Source organism: Salmo trutta, unplaced genomic scaffold (genome assembly GCF_901001165.1).
Source record: "Salmo trutta unplaced genomic scaffold, fSalTru1.1, whole genome shotgun sequence".
Classification (NCBI taxonomy): Eukaryota; Metazoa; Chordata; class Actinopteri; order Salmoniformes; family Salmonidae; genus Salmo; species Salmo trutta.
The window spans coordinates 12,501-30,504 of NW_021822793.1; the positions used below are offsets into that span (position 1 = coordinate 12,501).

The 18,004-nt window shown below is 46.1% G+C and overlaps 1 protein-coding gene across 1 annotated transcript in view; it reads left to right on the forward strand.

Moving 5' to 3' along the window:
- Nucleotides 1-15,794, forward strand: part of LOC115184910 (contactin-associated protein-like 2) — a gene marked incomplete at its 5' end in the record, with an annotated part of 19,953 nt that extends 4,159 nt beyond the window's left edge. The window contains 6 exons of the mRNA XM_029745466.1: nucleotides 6,361-6,579; nucleotides 10,021-10,109; nucleotides 10,311-10,458; nucleotides 14,896-15,126; nucleotides 15,275-15,408; nucleotides 15,671-15,794. Coding sequence (XP_029601326.1) covers nucleotides 6,361-6,579; nucleotides 10,021-10,109; nucleotides 10,311-10,458; nucleotides 14,896-15,126; nucleotides 15,275-15,408; nucleotides 15,671-15,793 — 944 coding nt within the window. The remainder of the gene's footprint in view (nucleotides 1-6,360; nucleotides 6,580-10,020; nucleotides 10,110-10,310; nucleotides 10,459-14,895; nucleotides 15,127-15,274; nucleotides 15,409-15,670) is intronic.
- Between the last annotated feature and the right edge of the window lie 2,210 nt (nucleotides 15,795-18,004).

An 18,004-nucleotide genomic window follows, 5' to 3' on the forward strand; every position in this document is an offset into this window, starting at 1 on the left:
TTCTACACTCCTTTCGTTGGCCTCTCTGTATTTTCTGGAGGATGTTCTCTCTCTCTTTCATCTGTTTTCATTTGTCCTTTTTCCCTCTTCAACCCTCCTCCCTTCCTGCACTGTATAAAACATCTGAAGTTTCTGTTCAGACTGTAAAACTTTTCTGAGACAGTTTCCCCTTAGTTCTCTATGTGGCTCTTAAGCGATGATTGACATGTCATATGCTTTATGTGCCTATGCTCTAATGACTCAAATTAAATGTCTAAATGGCCATTCAATCGGATTCAGATTGAGAATGTTAAATTCCTGGGGATCAAATTTAACCACAGTTCTTTTACGACGAGACGGCTATTTAACCAGAGTGGCTGTCAATTTGATAATGGATGACAAATTACATTTCAGCAATTTCAAAGAGCTTCAGGTTTAATGGGGTCAACTAACCTCATCCACCCACCATTTTGTGGCACAGTGTTTAGTAGTAATGTATACCAGCTACCTGGTATCACGTTTTAGGGAAGACCCAGACGCAGACAGTGTCGAAGTAACAAAAGTTTATTACTCGAACAGGGGGCAGGCAAAACAACAGGTCAAGGCCAGGCATAGGTCAGTAATCCAGATCACGCGAGAAGCTCACGATTCCCCATATCGTAGTTCCTCTCGGTGGCGTTGAGGCGATGGGAGAAGAAGGTGCAGGGATGTAACATGAGGTCCAGGGCAGAATGCTGGGACAGGACAGCCCCCACTCCGAAGCTTTGGCCTCCACCACAAACTGGCGGGACGGGTCAGGATGAACCAAGATGGGAACTGTGGTGAAAGGGTGTTTGAGTTCCCGGAATGCCCGGTCAGCAGCTGGGGACCACGTGAACGGAACCTTGTGAGAGGTGAGTGCAGACAGTGGGAGGCCAGGGTGCTGTAACCCTTGATAAAGCAGCAATAAAAGTTGGCGAATCCCAGGAAGAATTTCAGCTGCACCCTGGAGGTAGGCTGGGGCCAATCCACCACCACTCTCACCTTTCCAAGATCCATCTGTACACTCCCTGCTGTGATGATGTAACCCAGGAAGGGGATGGTGGAGCAAAGGAATTCGCAATTCTCTGCTTTCACAAAAAACTGGTTGTCCAGGAGGTATTAGTGAACCTGCCGGACGTGGAGCACGTGTTCTTGGGTGGAGCGGGAGAAGACGAGGAATGTCATCGAGGTAGACATAGAAAAACTGGTTCAACATGTCACTGAGAACATCATTAACCTCTCTAGGGCAGGTGGAATCAAATCGTCCCACCTACGTAACAGCCAGTTGAATCCTGTGGCGCGATTTTCAAATACCTTAGAAATGCTATTACTTCAATTTCTCAAACATATGACTATTATACAGCTATTTAAAGACAAGACTCTCGTTAATCTAACCACACTGTCCGATTTCAAAAAGGCTTTACAACGAAAGCAAAACATTAGATTATGTCAGCAGAGTACCCAGCCAGAAATAATCAGACACCCATTTTTCAAGCTAGCATATAATGTCACAAAAACCCAGAAGACAGCTAAATGCAGCACTAACCTTTGATGATCTTCATCAGATGACACACCTAGGACATTATGTTATACAATACATGCATGTTTTGTTCAATCAAGTTCATATTTATATCAAAAACCAGCTTTTTACATTAGCATGTGACGTTCAGAACTAGCATACCCCCCGCAAACTTCAATGAATTTACTAACAATTTACTAAATTACTCACGATAAACGTTCACAAAAAGCATAACAATTATTTTAAGAATTATAGATACAGAACTCCTCTATGCACTCGATATGTCCGATTTTAAAATAGCTTTTCGGTGAAAGCACATTTTGCAATATTCTAAGTAGATAGCCCGGCATCACAGGGCTAGCTATTTAGACACCCAGCAAGTTTAGCACTCACCAAAGTCAGATTTACTATTAGAAAAGTTTGATTACCTTTCCTGTTCTTCCTCAGAATGCACTCCCAGGACTTCTACTTCAATAACAAATGTAGGTTTGGTCCAAAATAATCCATAGTTATTTTCCATCAGCGACATTTTGTTCGTGCGTTCAAGACACTATCCCAATGGTAAATAAGGGTCACGCGCACGGCGCATTTTGTGACAAAAGATTTCTAAATATTTCATTACCGTACTTCGAAGCATGTCAACCGCTGTTTAAAATCAATTTTTATGCCATTTTTCTCGTAAAAAAGCGATAATATTCCGACCGGGAATCTGCAGTTAGGTAAACAGCTGAAAGAAAATACAGCACGGGGTCGACTCGGGCACGCGCCTAATTCCTTTGTCCTCTTATCGGCCACTTGGCAAAGGCGATTGTGTTTCAGCCTGGGGCTGCCTCGTCATCGTTCAGCTTTTTCCCGGGCTCTGAGAGCCTATGGAAGCCGTAGGAAGTGTCACGTTACAGCTAAGATCCCCACTCTTCAATAAACAGAGACAAGAAGAACGACTCCTTGTCAGACAGGCCACTTCCTGCATGAAACCTTCTCAGGTTTTTGCCAGCCATATGAGTTCTGTTATACTCACAGACACCATTCAAACAGTTTTAGAAACTTTAGGGTCTTTTCTATCCAAAGCCAATAATTATATGCATATTCTAGTTACTGGGCAGGAGTAGTAACCAGATTAAATCGGGTACGTTTTTTATCCGGCCGTGTAAATACTGCCCCCTAGCCCTAACAGTTAACCAGAGCCTGAAACACAGCTGGGGCATTGGTAAGGCCAAATGGCATGACCAGATACTCGTAGTGACCACTGGCCATGTTGAAGGCAGTCTTCCACTCGTCCCCTTCCCGTATCGACACAAGGTGGTAGGCGTTCCGTAGGTCCAGCTTGGAGAACTCGGTGGCCCCCTGGAGCGGCTCGAAGGCCGAGGAGATTAGTGGTAGCAGGTAGCGGTTCTTCACTGTGATGGTGTTGAGGCCCCTGTAGTCGATGCACAGGCGCAGGGTTTTGTCCTTCTTCTCCACAAAGAAGAACACTGCGTCCGCGGGGGAGGTAGAAGGACAGATGAACCCAGCAGCTAGGGAGTCCTCAATGTAGGTCTCCATAGCCTTGGTCTCCGGACCTGACAGAGAGTACAGTCGACCCCGGGCGGAGTGGTGCCTGGGAGGAGGTCAATCCCGCAGTCATAGGGTCGGTGAAACAAAATGGCCCGAGCCATACTGAACAACTCCCGGAGGTCCTGGTACTCCGCTGGAATGACGGAGAGGTCCGGGTCAACTTCCGAGCCCCCAGGAAGACGTCCCGGGGTAGGCTGCGCTGACTACAGGCAATGAGCGTGGCAGAACGCACCAGCAGACCAGTGAATAAGGTGATTGTGTCGCTGGAGCCAAGAAAATCCCAATACCACAGGAACCTGAGGAGACTTAATGAGCAGGAATTGGATCGTCTCGCTGTGGTTCCCTGACACATGTAGGTTGATGGGGGTGGTATTGTGGGGGACCCGGACTATAGAGTGCTTGTCCATCGCTCTAACGTCCATGGGAATGGAGAGGGGCTGAATGGGGATGCCCAGCTCGGACGCCATGGTAGCGTCCATAAAGCTCTCATCGGTCCCAGAGTCGATGAGTACCCGGAGAGATTTCAACTGGTTCCCCCACAGCAAAATGGCGAGTAAGGGGAGAGGAAAAGTTCTCCGTATGGCCCACCAGAGTACTCACTCCTACCAGTGAGCCTAGTCTTTTAGTGGACAGGTGGAGACAAATGACCAGTAGTTACCCAATACAGGCAACTCTTAGTGTGAAGCCTGTATAGCCGTTTGGCTGGAGACAGCCTAGCTCTGCCTAGTTGCATTGGCTTGGGAAGAGGTGAATCATCAGACTTTGGAGACACTCAGGGGAACTTGGGTAGCCTCGGGTTCTCTCGGCAACGGAGCTGTTGGGGACTTCCGGGATGCCATCGGAGGCGAGGTGGAATCCTTGGATGTGTGAGTGAAATCGAATCTCCTCTCCTTCCTTCGTTCCCGTAGTTGCCCATCGATCCGAATGGTCAAGGCGATGTGTGAGTCGAAATCCGTCGGTAGTCCCGGGGCTGCAAGCTCGTCCTTTACTTCAGCCGATACTCCGTGCAGGAACATGTCAAACAGCGCTTCTGGGTTCCAGGCAGTCTCAGCTTCCAACGTGTGGAAATCCACCGTATAGTCTGCCACACTGCGGGAGTCTTGCCGAAGCTGGAGTAACTTCCGGGTAGCCTCTCTCCCGGACAATGGAGTATAGAAAACTTTCTTTACCTCCGCCACAAACTCCTCCAGACTTAAGCATAGGGCCGACTGTTGTTCCCATACTGCCGTAGCCCAGGCAAGAGCACTGGGCTACGGCAGTAGGGCTGGGAGGTTACCGTCGTGGTAGGTAGACAACAGACAACCCGCGGAATTGCTCCAGCAATGTGTTCAACGCTCGGTCATGGCGTCTGGAAGGTCTGGAACCCTTCCATGAGACCATGAAGCAAATCCTCGTGCCTTCAAATGGTGGCTCCTTGGGAGAAGGTGGCGTTGTGGAGCTGGTCCGAGTCTACTGGGTCAGTCATGACCAGTTTGTACTATCACATTTTAGGGAATGTGCAGACAGATGCAGACAGTGTCGAAGTAACAAAAGTGTATTACTAGAACAGGGGGCAGGCAGGCAGAGGTCAGTAATCCATATCAGAGTCCAAAAGGTACAGAACGGCAGGCAGTCTCAGGGTCAGGGCAGGCAGAATGGTAAAAACCGGGAAAAGTAGAAAACAGGAACTAGAAACAGACAGGAGCAAGGGGGAAAACGCTGGTAGGCTTGACAAACAAAATGAACTGGCAACAGACAAACAGAGAACACAGGTATAAATACACTGAGGATAATGGGGAAGATGGGCGACACCTGGAGTGGGGAGGAGACCAGCACAAAGACGAAAAAGATCAGGGTGTGACACCTGGGGCACGTCAGACATCTTGGCTTACTAATACTGTATAACACCTACTTAGGACATACACTTTACACACCTCCACCACCAGCTGGCATGTCTTTCTCTGTTTCTCCATTTCTCTCTGAAAAGATGTTGTTGAATATTCATGTGTGATTCCGAGTTGTGAATGAGCATTAATTTTGTCGAAAGTAGAAATCATGTATTTCTGCCTCTCATCTTTCAGCCGTTCTGCCTCTCATCTTTCAGCCATTCTGCCTCTCATCTTTCAAAGCACTCTCTCAAGGGTGAGGTGTGTGTCCCTGTGCTTTTTTCTTTTGTTAAGAGAAGGAGACATGTTGCGGGGGATGGGATAGAGGGAGAGATGGAGACAGAGAGGAGAGATGTTGCGGGGGATGGGATAGAGGGAGAGATGGAGACAGAGAAGGAGAGATGTTGCGGGGGATGGGATAGAGGGAGAGATGGGGACAGAGAAGGAGAGATGTTGCAGGGGATGGGATAGAGGGAGAGATGGAGACAGAGAAGAGGGAGATTTGTTGGAGTATGTCCAAGTCGTGCTCAGGCCCACAATAGATTAGTTAGTCTGTTTTCACACTGGGGCTCCGTGTTTCACTCAGCTAACAGAGGCTAAACTGACTCTGTTGTTTTTGGAGGGAGAGAAGAGGGAGATTAGTTAGTCTGTTTTCAGACACTGTGTTTGACTGTGTTTCACTCAGCTAACAGAGGCTAAACTGACTCTCTGTTGTTTCTGGAAGGAGAGAAAAAGGAGATGAGTTATAACAGTGGTGATTGAGAGGGGAGAAGGGAGAGTAACTCACACACATCCTTTAGGTAGTAACATCTGGACTGAACAGGTGGCTAGTGGCATGTTTATACACACACACCTCTACACACACACATTCTCTCTTTCATCGTGTGTGTATGCGTGCGTGTGTGTGTGTGTGTGTAGAGGTGTGTGTGTGCGTGCGTGCGTGTGTGCGCGCGCGTGTGTGTGTGCGTGCGTGTGTGTGTGTGTGTGTGTGTAGAGGTGTGTGTGTGTGTGCGTGCGTGTGTGTGTGTGTATGCATGCGTGTGTGTGTGTGTGTGTGTGTAAAGGTGTGTGTGCGTGCGTGTGTGCGTGCGTGCGTGCGTGCGTGCGTGTGTGTGTGCGCGCGTGTGTGTGTGTGTTTATCAATCTTTTGGTGAATTAGTTCCATCAAACACTGAGTGCAATCATCTTCACAGTAAAGCTGAAATCTATAAGAGTTAAATGACTCTACATAAATAATGAGACATTAGATTAGATATCGAACTGTAGAATTTCAGGGTGGACAACTGGAAAACAATGACTTATGAGATGAAAAATGTTGACTATTATAAACCAAAGGTACTTTATGCATTGAAATAAATAGATTCAATGTGGTTGGTCGTTTGTGGACATGGTGCCGATTTACGTTGTCTTCTTCTTCTCAAGCTCCTACTGTTGTCTCGTTCTCCTTTGATGTGGGGAACGGTCCAGTGGAGTTGGCCGTCCATTCAGCCACGCCCCTCAATGATGACCAATGGCATCGCGTGATGGCGGAGCGGAACGTGAAGGAGGCGGTGCTACAGCTGGATCTGAACTATAAGGAAGCTCGTCCCGCCCCTCCACAGGGACACACAAGGCTAGAGCTGTTTAGTCAGCTTTATGTGGGTAAGAGACACACACACACACACACACATGCACGCTCACACACCAACAGAAAAGTAGTACAATACTATACTACGTTTTAATTTCATTCAACAATATTGCCTATATTTTCACTTTACAAAATGTATAAAATTGGTGATATAGTTTGTGCCAGTATAATGGCAGGTAGCCTAGTGGTTAGAGCGTTGCGCCAGTAACCAAAAGGTTGCTAGATTGAATCCCCAAGCTGACAAGGTAAAAATCTGTCGTTCTGCCCCTGAACAAGACTGTTAACCCACTGTTCCTAGGCCGTCATTGTAAATAAGAATTTGTTCTTAACTGACTTGCCTAGTTAAATAAAGGTATAAAAATACATTAGTAAGGGCCACGGTGTCTTTATGTTTCCCTAAGTAGGTTCTCTGAAGCTTAGACACGACTGGTGATAGTGAAGATAAGCTCTTAAGGTTTCATCAGATATCACACTGTTTCACATGCACACATGGCTGATGTTAACAAAGTTAAAGGAATTATGTGAGTAAAACCAACCTAATTCACTTAGTCCTGACTCTTTATCTTTATGACTGGGTTAGAGTATTAACAGTTGCAGAGGATTAAGACTTTTCAACAGCACACAGAGACAATGGATTAGGTCCTCATTATGGCACACTGAATGGCTCTACATGTACAGTGTGAGATTTTGATTGTTTCCTCCGCTCCCTCTCTTCTCCACACAATGACTGTGAAGGTCATTAGGAGCAGAGGAGAACAGAAGTTAAAGAGCTGAATGGCTGGTCTTTATCTTTTCCTTTCACTCCTCTGTCTCAGCCTGCTGACCTGCCAATACTTTAACACTGACGACAGGGATGAAACTGGATTTAGGATGGAGAGAAAAACTGCTGAGCTTGAATTAAATTATCTTTCCTTCCTTCTTTCTCTCTCTGACTCTGAAAAGTTATTTTCCTTTGAGACACTTCTCAATTCCAATCAGACATTCCAAAGTCTGATAGTTCTGAATTCCAATAAGACATTCCAAATTCCATCATCTCATCAATTTTTGGCGGATTGGATGGAAGAACATTATCACACTGCAGCTTCCTGAATTGCCAGAAGGGATTAATAAAGTTATATTGAATTGAATCGAATTAAAGTAAATAGAATCGATCTTTATATGCCACCGTTAGCCATACAGCCATAGAGGCACATATTGATTTGTGATAGGAAACTTTAATAACAGCTTATAAAGAGTGATACAGCTCATAGTTTGGCTATCTCATCTGCATGTATAGTAGGTTTCAGGGAACCAACTCGCTGAATAACCCCTCGGGGATCAATCTATCAATCTAATCGACATCAGATCATCAACTAAACCCAATCAGTTCTTCCATCACCTCCATACAGCCATGGGACCTATTAGTTTATGTTGGATCAGAGAGGAGCGCTAGAAAACTCCTGACTGTGCCTCTCTAGCAGATCATCAGCATGTGTCAGAGCATTGTGGGTATTTGCCTGGTCGGGGGAAATTGAATCAGGCTCAGATGGGATCTACAGTGGGTGTGATTTGCATTCTAAAACTGGTGTTTAAACACAGAGGTACAGGGGAAAAAACAGCCGGATATCTCACCTAGGTGGTTCCTACATGATTTGGGTTATTTATGTGTGATATTGTTTGGTAATAAGTTATATTTTAAATGTTGATATTATATTGCATTATTTCATAAATGTTCTGCATGTTTTTCATGTTGTTCTTTTTCTCTTTGTTTCTCTTTTTTATTCGTTGCATGCTCTCCTCGTCTCACCATGTGTGTGACTGGCTCGGTCACTGCATGTGTGTTATGTGTGTGTGTGTGTGACACGGTGTTTGTGATGCAACTCTAACAGGGAAGCCTGCTTCATTGACCTGCAAAGACAGTAGGTAACATTAACGTGTGAATATACTGAACAAAAATATAAACCCAACATGTAAAGTGTTGGTCTCATGTTTCATGAGCTGAAATAAAAGATCCCAGAAATGTTCCATATGCACAAAAAGCTTATTTCTCTCAAATTTTGGGCACAAATTTGTTTACATCCCTTTTAGTGAGCATTTCTCCTTTGCCAAGATAATCCATTCATCTGACAGGTGTGGCATATCAAGAAACGGATAAAAAAAAGCATGATCATTACACAGGTGCACCTTGTGCTGGGTACAATATAAAAACACTCTAAAATGTGCAGCATTATCACACAACACAATGCCACAGATGTCTCAAGTTGAGGGAGCATGCAATTGGCATGTTGACTGCAGGAATGTCCACCAGAGCTGTTTTCAGAGAATTTAATGATAATGTCTCTACCATAAGCCACCTCCAACATCGTTTTAGAGAATCTGGCAGTATGTCCAACTGGCCAGCCCAGACTAGGACCTCCACATCCGACTTCTTCACCTGCGGGATCGTCTGAGACCAGCCACCTGGACAGCTGATAAAACTGAGGAGTATTTCTGTCTGTAACAAAGCCCTTCTGTGGGGAAAAACTCATTCTGATTGGCTGGGCCTGGCTCCCCAGTGGGTGGGCCTGGTCCCAAATCATGTGAAATCCATAGATTAGGGCCTAATGAATTTATTTCAATAGAGTGATTTCCTTCTATGAACTGTAACTCAGTAAAATCTATGAAATTGGTGCATGTTGCATGTATATGTTTGTCAGTATAGAAACAGATGTATAATATACATAACTATAGGTGTTGACTTTCAGTTTATGTCCATGCAGTCTTTTCCATTTCATGCAGGGCCGCTGGTAGGTCTTCTGGTCTGTGTCCATGTTTGCTAATGTCTCTCCTGGCCTTGGTATGCACTGTGTGGCTCATAGAGGGAAGGTATTCTACTGGATATTGTGTGTGAGGGTGTGTGTGTGGGGGGGGTTCTGTGTGTGTGTGTGTGTGTGTGTGTGTGTGTGTGTGTGTGTGTGTGTGTGTGTGTGTGTGTGTGTGTGTGTGTGTGTGTGTGTGTGTGTGTGTGTGTGTGTAAGAAAGTGGGGGTCTCCCCCTAGACAGTGCTGTCCGAATGAATATAATATGCTAGTTCATTAGTACATCATTACAGAGTCATTTACCTATGGAGGCAGCCAGAGAGAGGCCAGGAGTGCACCACACACACACACACTAACACACACTAGCACACGACTTGAGTGGTGGGCAACTCCAGTCCTGGAGGGCCACAATGTCTGCCTGATGTAGATCTGGCTAAATGGGTGTGTGACATCTCCAGCCAATCAGCCGCACTAATAAATCCATTAAGTGCCAAGGTGAGGTTAAATAGGGCTGGAGCGCCTCTCCTCTGGCCTGTTAAGTCACTGCGAACATCAACAGTCATATATACCCCCAGCTCAACCTCAAGGGAAATTATCTCTATTTCTAGCACAGAATTCATCCTATCTCTCTTTGTTCTCTCTCTATGTTCTTACTCTTCTCCCTCTCACTGTCTCTAGGTGCAGCAGGGGGTCAGAGGGGGTTTCTGGGATGCATTCGCTCCCTCAGGATGAATGGTGTGACCCTTGACCTTGAAGAGAGGGCCAAGGTGACGATTGGTTGATTGATTTCCTTAATTTCATAATCTAAAAATAAATCAAGTTGTTCTCTTTACTAACGCAAATGAAGAGCATCCAAAAGTCAAACTCTCCCTATCTCTCTCTCCATCTCTCTCTCCATCTCTCTCCCTCCATCTCTCTCTCTCTCCATCTCTTTCGCTCTCCATCTCTATCCCTTTCTCTCTCTCTAGGTAACTCCAGGTGTAAAGCCAGGCTGTCAGGGTCATTGTACCAGTTATGGGATGTACTGCAGGAACGGAGGAAAGTGTGTGGAGAAATATAATGGCTACTCCTGTGACTGCACTGCCACGGCATACGACGGACCCTTCTGCACCAAAGGTGAGAGCTAATCGCCGAACCCTGAAATTACTGCTATGCTATTGGACGGTGTAACCAGCCGCCTTTGTTTACGGAGGAACGGCAATATTTACTCAGAAGTAAGAGTTAGTTTCTGTCAGTCGCAGTGAGACTTCATAGCAAGAAAGTTGACACATGAATTCATTTGTTTCCTAAACTTAAGCTTGTTTTCCTGTGTTTTACCCCAGTCGGGGGTGACGACACCGGGAGTATGTGTCAGATGACAGCATGTGGGAATAGAAAACATAAAACAGGAATATGCAGAGTAGCTGACATGAAAGGACTTCCCCAGTGTTCTGTGTGTGTAAACTGAAAATGAGGTCTTGAATGTAATGGAAACTAGTGTGTGCATGAGTGTGTGTGTTTATTTATCTACACGTGAGTGTGTGTTATGCCCTTCAGATACTCCAGAGGATCCTTTCCCCCTGCTCCCTCTGTTCTCCTGTCTGTGTCATATGAGTGCAGTCATAATATGAATAAGAATATTATTATCAGGACTGTTTCATTCTGCTGCTGCTGTACTGCCATTCCCTGGGGTCACAGACCGACAACTATGACTCCGTAATGAACAACACACACACACCTTACAACAGAGGGTGATGTTCTGTTCTCATCAGCATCTCTGCTGCCTGTAGTTACAGACATAGCAACCTCTCCCTCGATGTCAGTAAGACCAAGGAGATGATCGTGGACTATAGGAGGAAGAAGGAAGAGCGCTTCAAGTTCCTTGGCGTCCACATTATTGAGGACTTAACATGGTCCACACACACCCGCACAGCTGTGAAGAGGGCACGGCAGCGCCTCTTCCTCCTCAGGAGGCTGAAAGATTTGTCATGAGCCCTCAGATCCTCAAAAAGTTCTACAGCTGCACCATCGAGAGCATCTTGACTGGCTGCATCACCGATTGGTATGGAAATGCACCGCCCTTGACCGCAAAGCACTACTGAGGGTGGTGCGGACAGCCCAGTACACTAGGGCCGAGACAGCTTCTACCCCAAGCCATAAGACTACTAAAAAGCCAGACTGATAAATAGTAAATGAATGGTACCCAAACTATCTGCAACACTATCTGCACTGACCCTACGTACACTCTCCAGACTTTATATACACACCATATACACTGAATATACAAAACATGCTCTTTCCATGTCATAGACTGACCAGGTGAATCCAGGTGAATGATCCCTTATTCATATCACTTGTTGAATCCACTTCAATCAGTGTAGATGAAGGGGAGGAGACAGGTTAAAGAAGGATACACTACATACAGTACGCACACACACACAACATACACACGCATACCGACACAACACATATACATACACATTACACACACACGCTTTTATACTCATCATATGCTGCTGCTTCTCTGTCTTTATTTGACTTTTATTGTTATCTATCCTGATGCCTAGTCACTTTACCCTGTCTTCATGTACATATCTACCTCAAATACCTTGTATCTCTACACTGGGTGCCAGTACCGAGTCTATATACACGGGGTGCCAGTACCGAGTCTATATACTCGGGGTGCCAGTACCGAGTCTATATACACGGGGTGCCAGTACCGAGTCTATATACTCGGGGTGCCAGTACCGAGTCTATATACACGGGGTGCCAGTACCGAGTCTATATACACGGGGTGCCAGTACCGAGTCTATATACACGGGGTGCCAGTACCGAGTCTATATACTCGGGGTGCCAGTACCGAGTCTATATACACGGGGTGCCAGTACCGAGTCTATATACACGGGGGTGCCAGTACCGAGTCTATATACACGGGGTGCCAGTACCGAGTCTATATACACGGGGTGCCAGTACCAGAGTCTATATACTCGGGGTGCCAGTACCGAGTCTATATACACGGGGTGCCAGTACCGAGTCTATATACTCAGGGTGCCAGTACCGAGTCTATATACACGGGGTGCCAGTACCGAGTCTATATACACGGGGTGCCAGTACCGAGTCTATATACACGGGGTGCCAGAACCGAGTCTATATACACGGGGTGCCAGTACCGAGTCTATATACACGGGGTGCCAGTACCGAGTCTATATACACGGTGTGCCAGTACCGAGTCTATATACACGGGGTGCCAGTACCGAGTCTATATACACGGGGTGCCAGTACCGAGTCTATATACACGGGGTGCCAGTACCGAGTCTATATACACGGGGTGCCAGTACCGAGTCTATATACACGGGGTGGCAGTACCGAGTCTATATACACGGGGTGCCAGTACCGAGTCTATATACACGGGGTGCCAGTACCGAGTCTATATACACGGGGTGCCAGTGCAGAGTCTATATACACGGGGTGCCAGTACCGAAGTACCGAGTCGATGTGCAGGTGTACGAGGTCATTGAGGTAGATCTGTACATATAGCTAGGGATAAAGTAACTAGGCAACAGGATAGATAATAAACAGTAACAGCAGCGTATCTGTCAAAAGGGGTCAATATAGATACAGTCTTCTGGGTAGCTATTGGTTAATTATTTAACTAACTATTTAGCAGTCTTATAGCTTGGTGGTAGACGCTGTTAAGGGTCCTGTTTGTTCCAGACTTGGCGCATCGGTACAGGTTTGCTGTGCAGTAGCGGAGAGAATAGTCTATGACTTGGGTGGCTGGAGTCTTTGACAATTTTTAGGCCCATCCTCTGACACTACCTGGTATAGAGATGCTGGATGGCAGAGAGCTTGGCCCCAATGATTTACTGGGCCGTTCGCACTACCCTCTGTTGCGCGTTGTGGTCGGATGCCAAGAAGTTACCATACCAAGTGGTGATACAGCCAGTCAAGATGCTCTCAGTGGTGCAGCTGTAGAACTTGTTGAGGATCTGAGGGCCATGCCGAATCCTTTCAGCCTCCTGAGGGGGAAGAGGTGTTGTCGTGGCCTTTTCACGACTGTGTTGATTTGTGTGAATGGACACTGGGGAACTTGAAGCTCTCGACCCGCTCGACAATAGCATCTTCGATCGGATGGAGGTGTGTTCAGCCTTCCTTTTCCTGTTGTCCATGATCAGCTCCTTTGTCTTGCTGACACTGAGGGAGAGGTTGTTGTCCTGGCACCACACTGCCAGGTCTCTGACCTTCTCCATGTAGGCTGTCTTATTGTCGTCGGTGATCAGGCCTACTACCGTTGTTTCGTCTGCAAACTTAATGATGATGTTGGAATCGTGCGTGGCCACACAGTCGTGGGTGAACAGGGAGTACAGGAGGTGACTAAACACGCACCCCTGAGGGTCCCCCATGGCGGATGTATTGTTGCCTACACTCACCACCTGGGGGCGGCGGCCCATCAGGAAGTCCCAGGATCCAGTTGCAGAGGGAGGTGTTTAATCCCAAGGTCCTTAGTGATAAGCTTGGAGGCCACAATGGTGTTGAACACTGAGCTGTAGTCAATGAACAGAATTCTCACGTAATTGTTCATTTGTCCAGGTGGGAAAGGGCATTGTGGAGTGCAATAGAGATTGCGTCATCCACGGATCTTTTAGGGAGGTATGTGAATTGGAGTGTGTCCTGGGTGTCTGGGATGATGGTGTTGATGTGAGCCATGACCAGCCTTTCAAAACATTTAATGGCTACAGATGTGAGTGCTACAGGGCGATCGTCATTGAGGCAGGTTACTTTGGCGTTCTTGGGCACAGGGACTATGGTGGTCTGCTGGAGATTACAGACTGGGTCAAGGAGATGTCAGTGAAGACACTTGCCAGCTGGTCAGCACATGTTCTGAGTACGTGACCTGGTAATCCGTCTGGCCCTTGTGGCCTTGTGAATGTTAACTTGTTTAAAGGTCTTGCTCACATCCGCTACGGAGGGCGTGATCACACAGTCGTCCAGAACAGTTAGTGCTCTCATGCATAGTTCAGTGTTGCTAGACTCGAAGCGCGCAGAAAAGGTATTTAGCTCGTCTGGTAGGCTTGTGTCACTGGACAGCTTGTGGCTGGGTTTCCCTTTGTAATCTGTGATAGTTTGCAAGCCCTGCCACATCCGACGAGCCGTTGTAGTAGGATTCGATCTTAGTCCTGTATTGACACTTTGCCTGTTTGATGGGTTGTCGGAGGGCGTGGCAGGATTTCTTATAAGCGTCTAGATTAGTGTCCCTCTCCTATCAAAAAGCAGCTCTAGCCTTTAGCTCAGTGCGGATGTTGCCTGTAATCCATGGCTTCTGGTTTGGATATGTACGTACGGTCACTGTGGGGACGATGTCATCAATGCACTTATTAATGAAGCCAGTTACTGATGTGGGATACTCCTCAATGTCATTGGCTATATAGCTCAATTTTTGTGTATTTTATTTTATTCCTGTTGTGTTACTATTTTAAACTCTGCTTTGTTGGGAAGGGCTTGTAAGCAAGCATTTCACGGTAAAGTCCCCACCAGTTGACCTTCTGCGTGTATGTGTTCTCTCCTCTCTCTAAGATGTGGGGGGCTTCTTTGAGGCGGGCACTCTGGTGAGATACAACTTCCTGTCAGAGGCAGCAGCAGCCAATCAGGACGCAAGGTTCCTTGCCCAACCTTTGACTGCACAGGAAATGAATCTGACAGGAGAAGCAGTAGCGTTTAGCTTCAGTACGTCCAACACACCGGCAATACTGCTGTACGTCAGCTCCAAGACACAAGACTACCTGGCACTGGTGCTACGACAGAATGGTGAGACACTAACACATACAGACACTTATCAACACACACAGACACGTGGGCTCTGCCTCTCAGGTATGTTGCAGATGCAGTATGTAAGGTCTCTTGTTGTGTGTGTGTGTGTGTACGTGTGTGCGTATGTGTGTGTTTGTGTGTGTAGGAACTCTCCAGGTGCGGTATAACCTAGGCGGTCTCAAGGAGCCGTTCACCATAGACGTGGACCAGCGTAACCTAGCCAACGGACAGCCACACACTATCAACATGTCCAGAATCAACAGGACTATCACCATACAGGTATGCACACACACCTTCACTCCGCCGTCCAAGCATAGTCTATGATGACTTCAGACATGTCCATTTCTAACCACAAGAGGGAGACAAAAGCCTCTCTAATTGTCACAGGACTTGAGGGATTGACAATGGCTTGATGCTTCATGGATATGAGTAGGCCTGTTTGTACAAAGATCCACAACGATGTTGATGATTGACTATGGAAATGGTTCAGTGGTTTGCATCATGATCTTCTCTCTCTCCCTCATGCTCTCTTTTTGTCCAGTTGGACCACTACCCCCCTGTCAGCTATTCTCTCCCAGAGGCATCAAACACACAGTTCAACCTGGTCAAGACATTATTCCTGGGGAAAGTATTTGGTGAGTACAGGCATCTCTGCTGCCAATGACTGGAACGAACTACAAAAATCTCTGAAACTGGAAACACTTATCTCCCTCACTAGCTTTAAGCACCAGCTATCAGAGCAGCTCCCAGATCACTGCACCTGTACATAGCCCATCTATAATTTAGCCCAAACTACTACCTCTTCCCCTACTGTATTTATTTATTTTATTTATTTTGCTCCTTTGCACCATATTATTTATATTTTAACTTTGAACTTTCTTCAAACTACAAATCTACCATTCCAGTGTTTTACTTGCTATATTGTATTTACTTTGCCACCATGGCCTTTTTGCCTTTACCTCCCTTATCTCACATCATTTGCTCACATTGTATATAGTCTTATTTTTTTCTACTGCTTCATCGATTGTATGTTGTTTTACTCCATGTGTTACTCTGTGTTTTTGTATGTTGTCGAACTGCTTTGCTTTATCTTGGCCAGGTTGCAATTGTAAATGAGAACTTGTTCTCAACTTGCCTACCTGGTTAAATAAAGGTGAAATAAATAAATAAATAAAATAAAAAATCGCATACCTGTATTTGACAGAGGTCTGCTTGGCCCTGGCAAAGAACGTAGGCCTATTCAGAGAGCAGCAACAGGAGCTGTACAGATGTATTGTAGTTGCGCTGTGTGTCCACTAGAGGGAACTAGAAGACTGTTTTTCACCAGGACACAGTCATGAAAGAGGTCTATTGTTGCCAGACAGGGTTTTCACACATTTTAGTCTGGTTTGGTTTCTGTAACATGTTCAATAGGTATGTTTTGCTTCAGATGTAAATATGTTATGTAGAACAGGCATGCTCCTCTGTAGAATAATAGGGATTCATGTCAGCTCTATACAAGGCATTTCTATCTGCAACATTCACAATGTTGAGCCCTCCTGAACAAGACTTTAGTGCAGTATAGTTTCCTTACTCCTGGTCACTGTTTTGGTTTCCAATCCTCCTGGTTTCCAATCCTCCTGGTTTCCATGACTCCTGGTTTTCCATGACTCCTGGTTTTCCATGACTCCTGGTTTTCCATGACTCCTGGTTTTCCATGACTCCTGGTTTCCATGACTCCTGGTTTCCATGACTCCTGGTTTTCCATGACTCCTGGTTTTCCATGACTCCTGGTTTTCCATGACTCCTGGTTTCCATGACTCCTGGTTTTCCATGACTCCTGGTTTTCCATGACTCCTGGTTTTCCATGACTCCTGGTTTCCATGACTCCTGGTTTTCCATGACTCGTGGTTGTCCTGCTCTGTTCTGGGCTGGTGGCAGTCAGTGAGGTAGAAGGAATGGCTGAGTTCCCTTCCTAGCAAGAACCATTGATCGCTGTACAGCAGACTAATACCACAGGGAATAATTCCCCTTTCCTTGTCACACACACACACACACACACACACACACACACACACACACACACACACACACACACACACACACACACACGCACACACACACCATTGTGACCCCATCTGGAACTGCAGAGCTGACATTTTAAGATTGAAGGACATAACAGAGGCCAAACTATCCATCTGCCACAAAATATTATTCTTGCCAATGGTTTGCTGTAGATTCACCACTGGTGGCAAACATTTGCAAACTTCTGGCAACATTTTGTAACACGCTATTTAGTTTGCAGCAAATTTGCTACAAACTTGCAGGAAGTTTACGACAAAAAAAACATTTTTGTAAGGGAGTGATTGAATTGCATACAATCAAGGGCAATGGTGACATCATTGAGGACCTTCAAGAAAGCCAGGCAGTTGATTATTGACAAGTTTTTCCAACACTTTTGATAAACAGGGCAAAATGGAAATAGGCCTATAACAGTTAAGATCAGCTTGATCTCCCCCTTTAAATAAAGGACGAACCGTGGCTGCCTTCCAAACAATGGGAACCTCCCCTGAGAGGAGAGACAGGTTAAAAAGTTCAGAGATAGGCTTGGGGATTATAGGGGCAGCAACCTTAAAGAAGAAAGGGTCTAAAACATCTAGCCCAGATGTTTTTGGGGGGTCAAGTTTAAGGAGCTCCTCTAGCACCTCGGACTCAGTGACTACCTGCAGAGAGAAACTTTGTAGTGGGTTAGGGGGGGGAAAAGTGTGTCACGTTCGTCGTAGGAAGGAGACCAAAGCGCAGTGTGGGTATCGTTCCACATCTTTCATTTAAATGTGAAACTATGCAAGACAAACAATAAACTGTAAACAAAACACAAACCGTGACGACAGCGGTG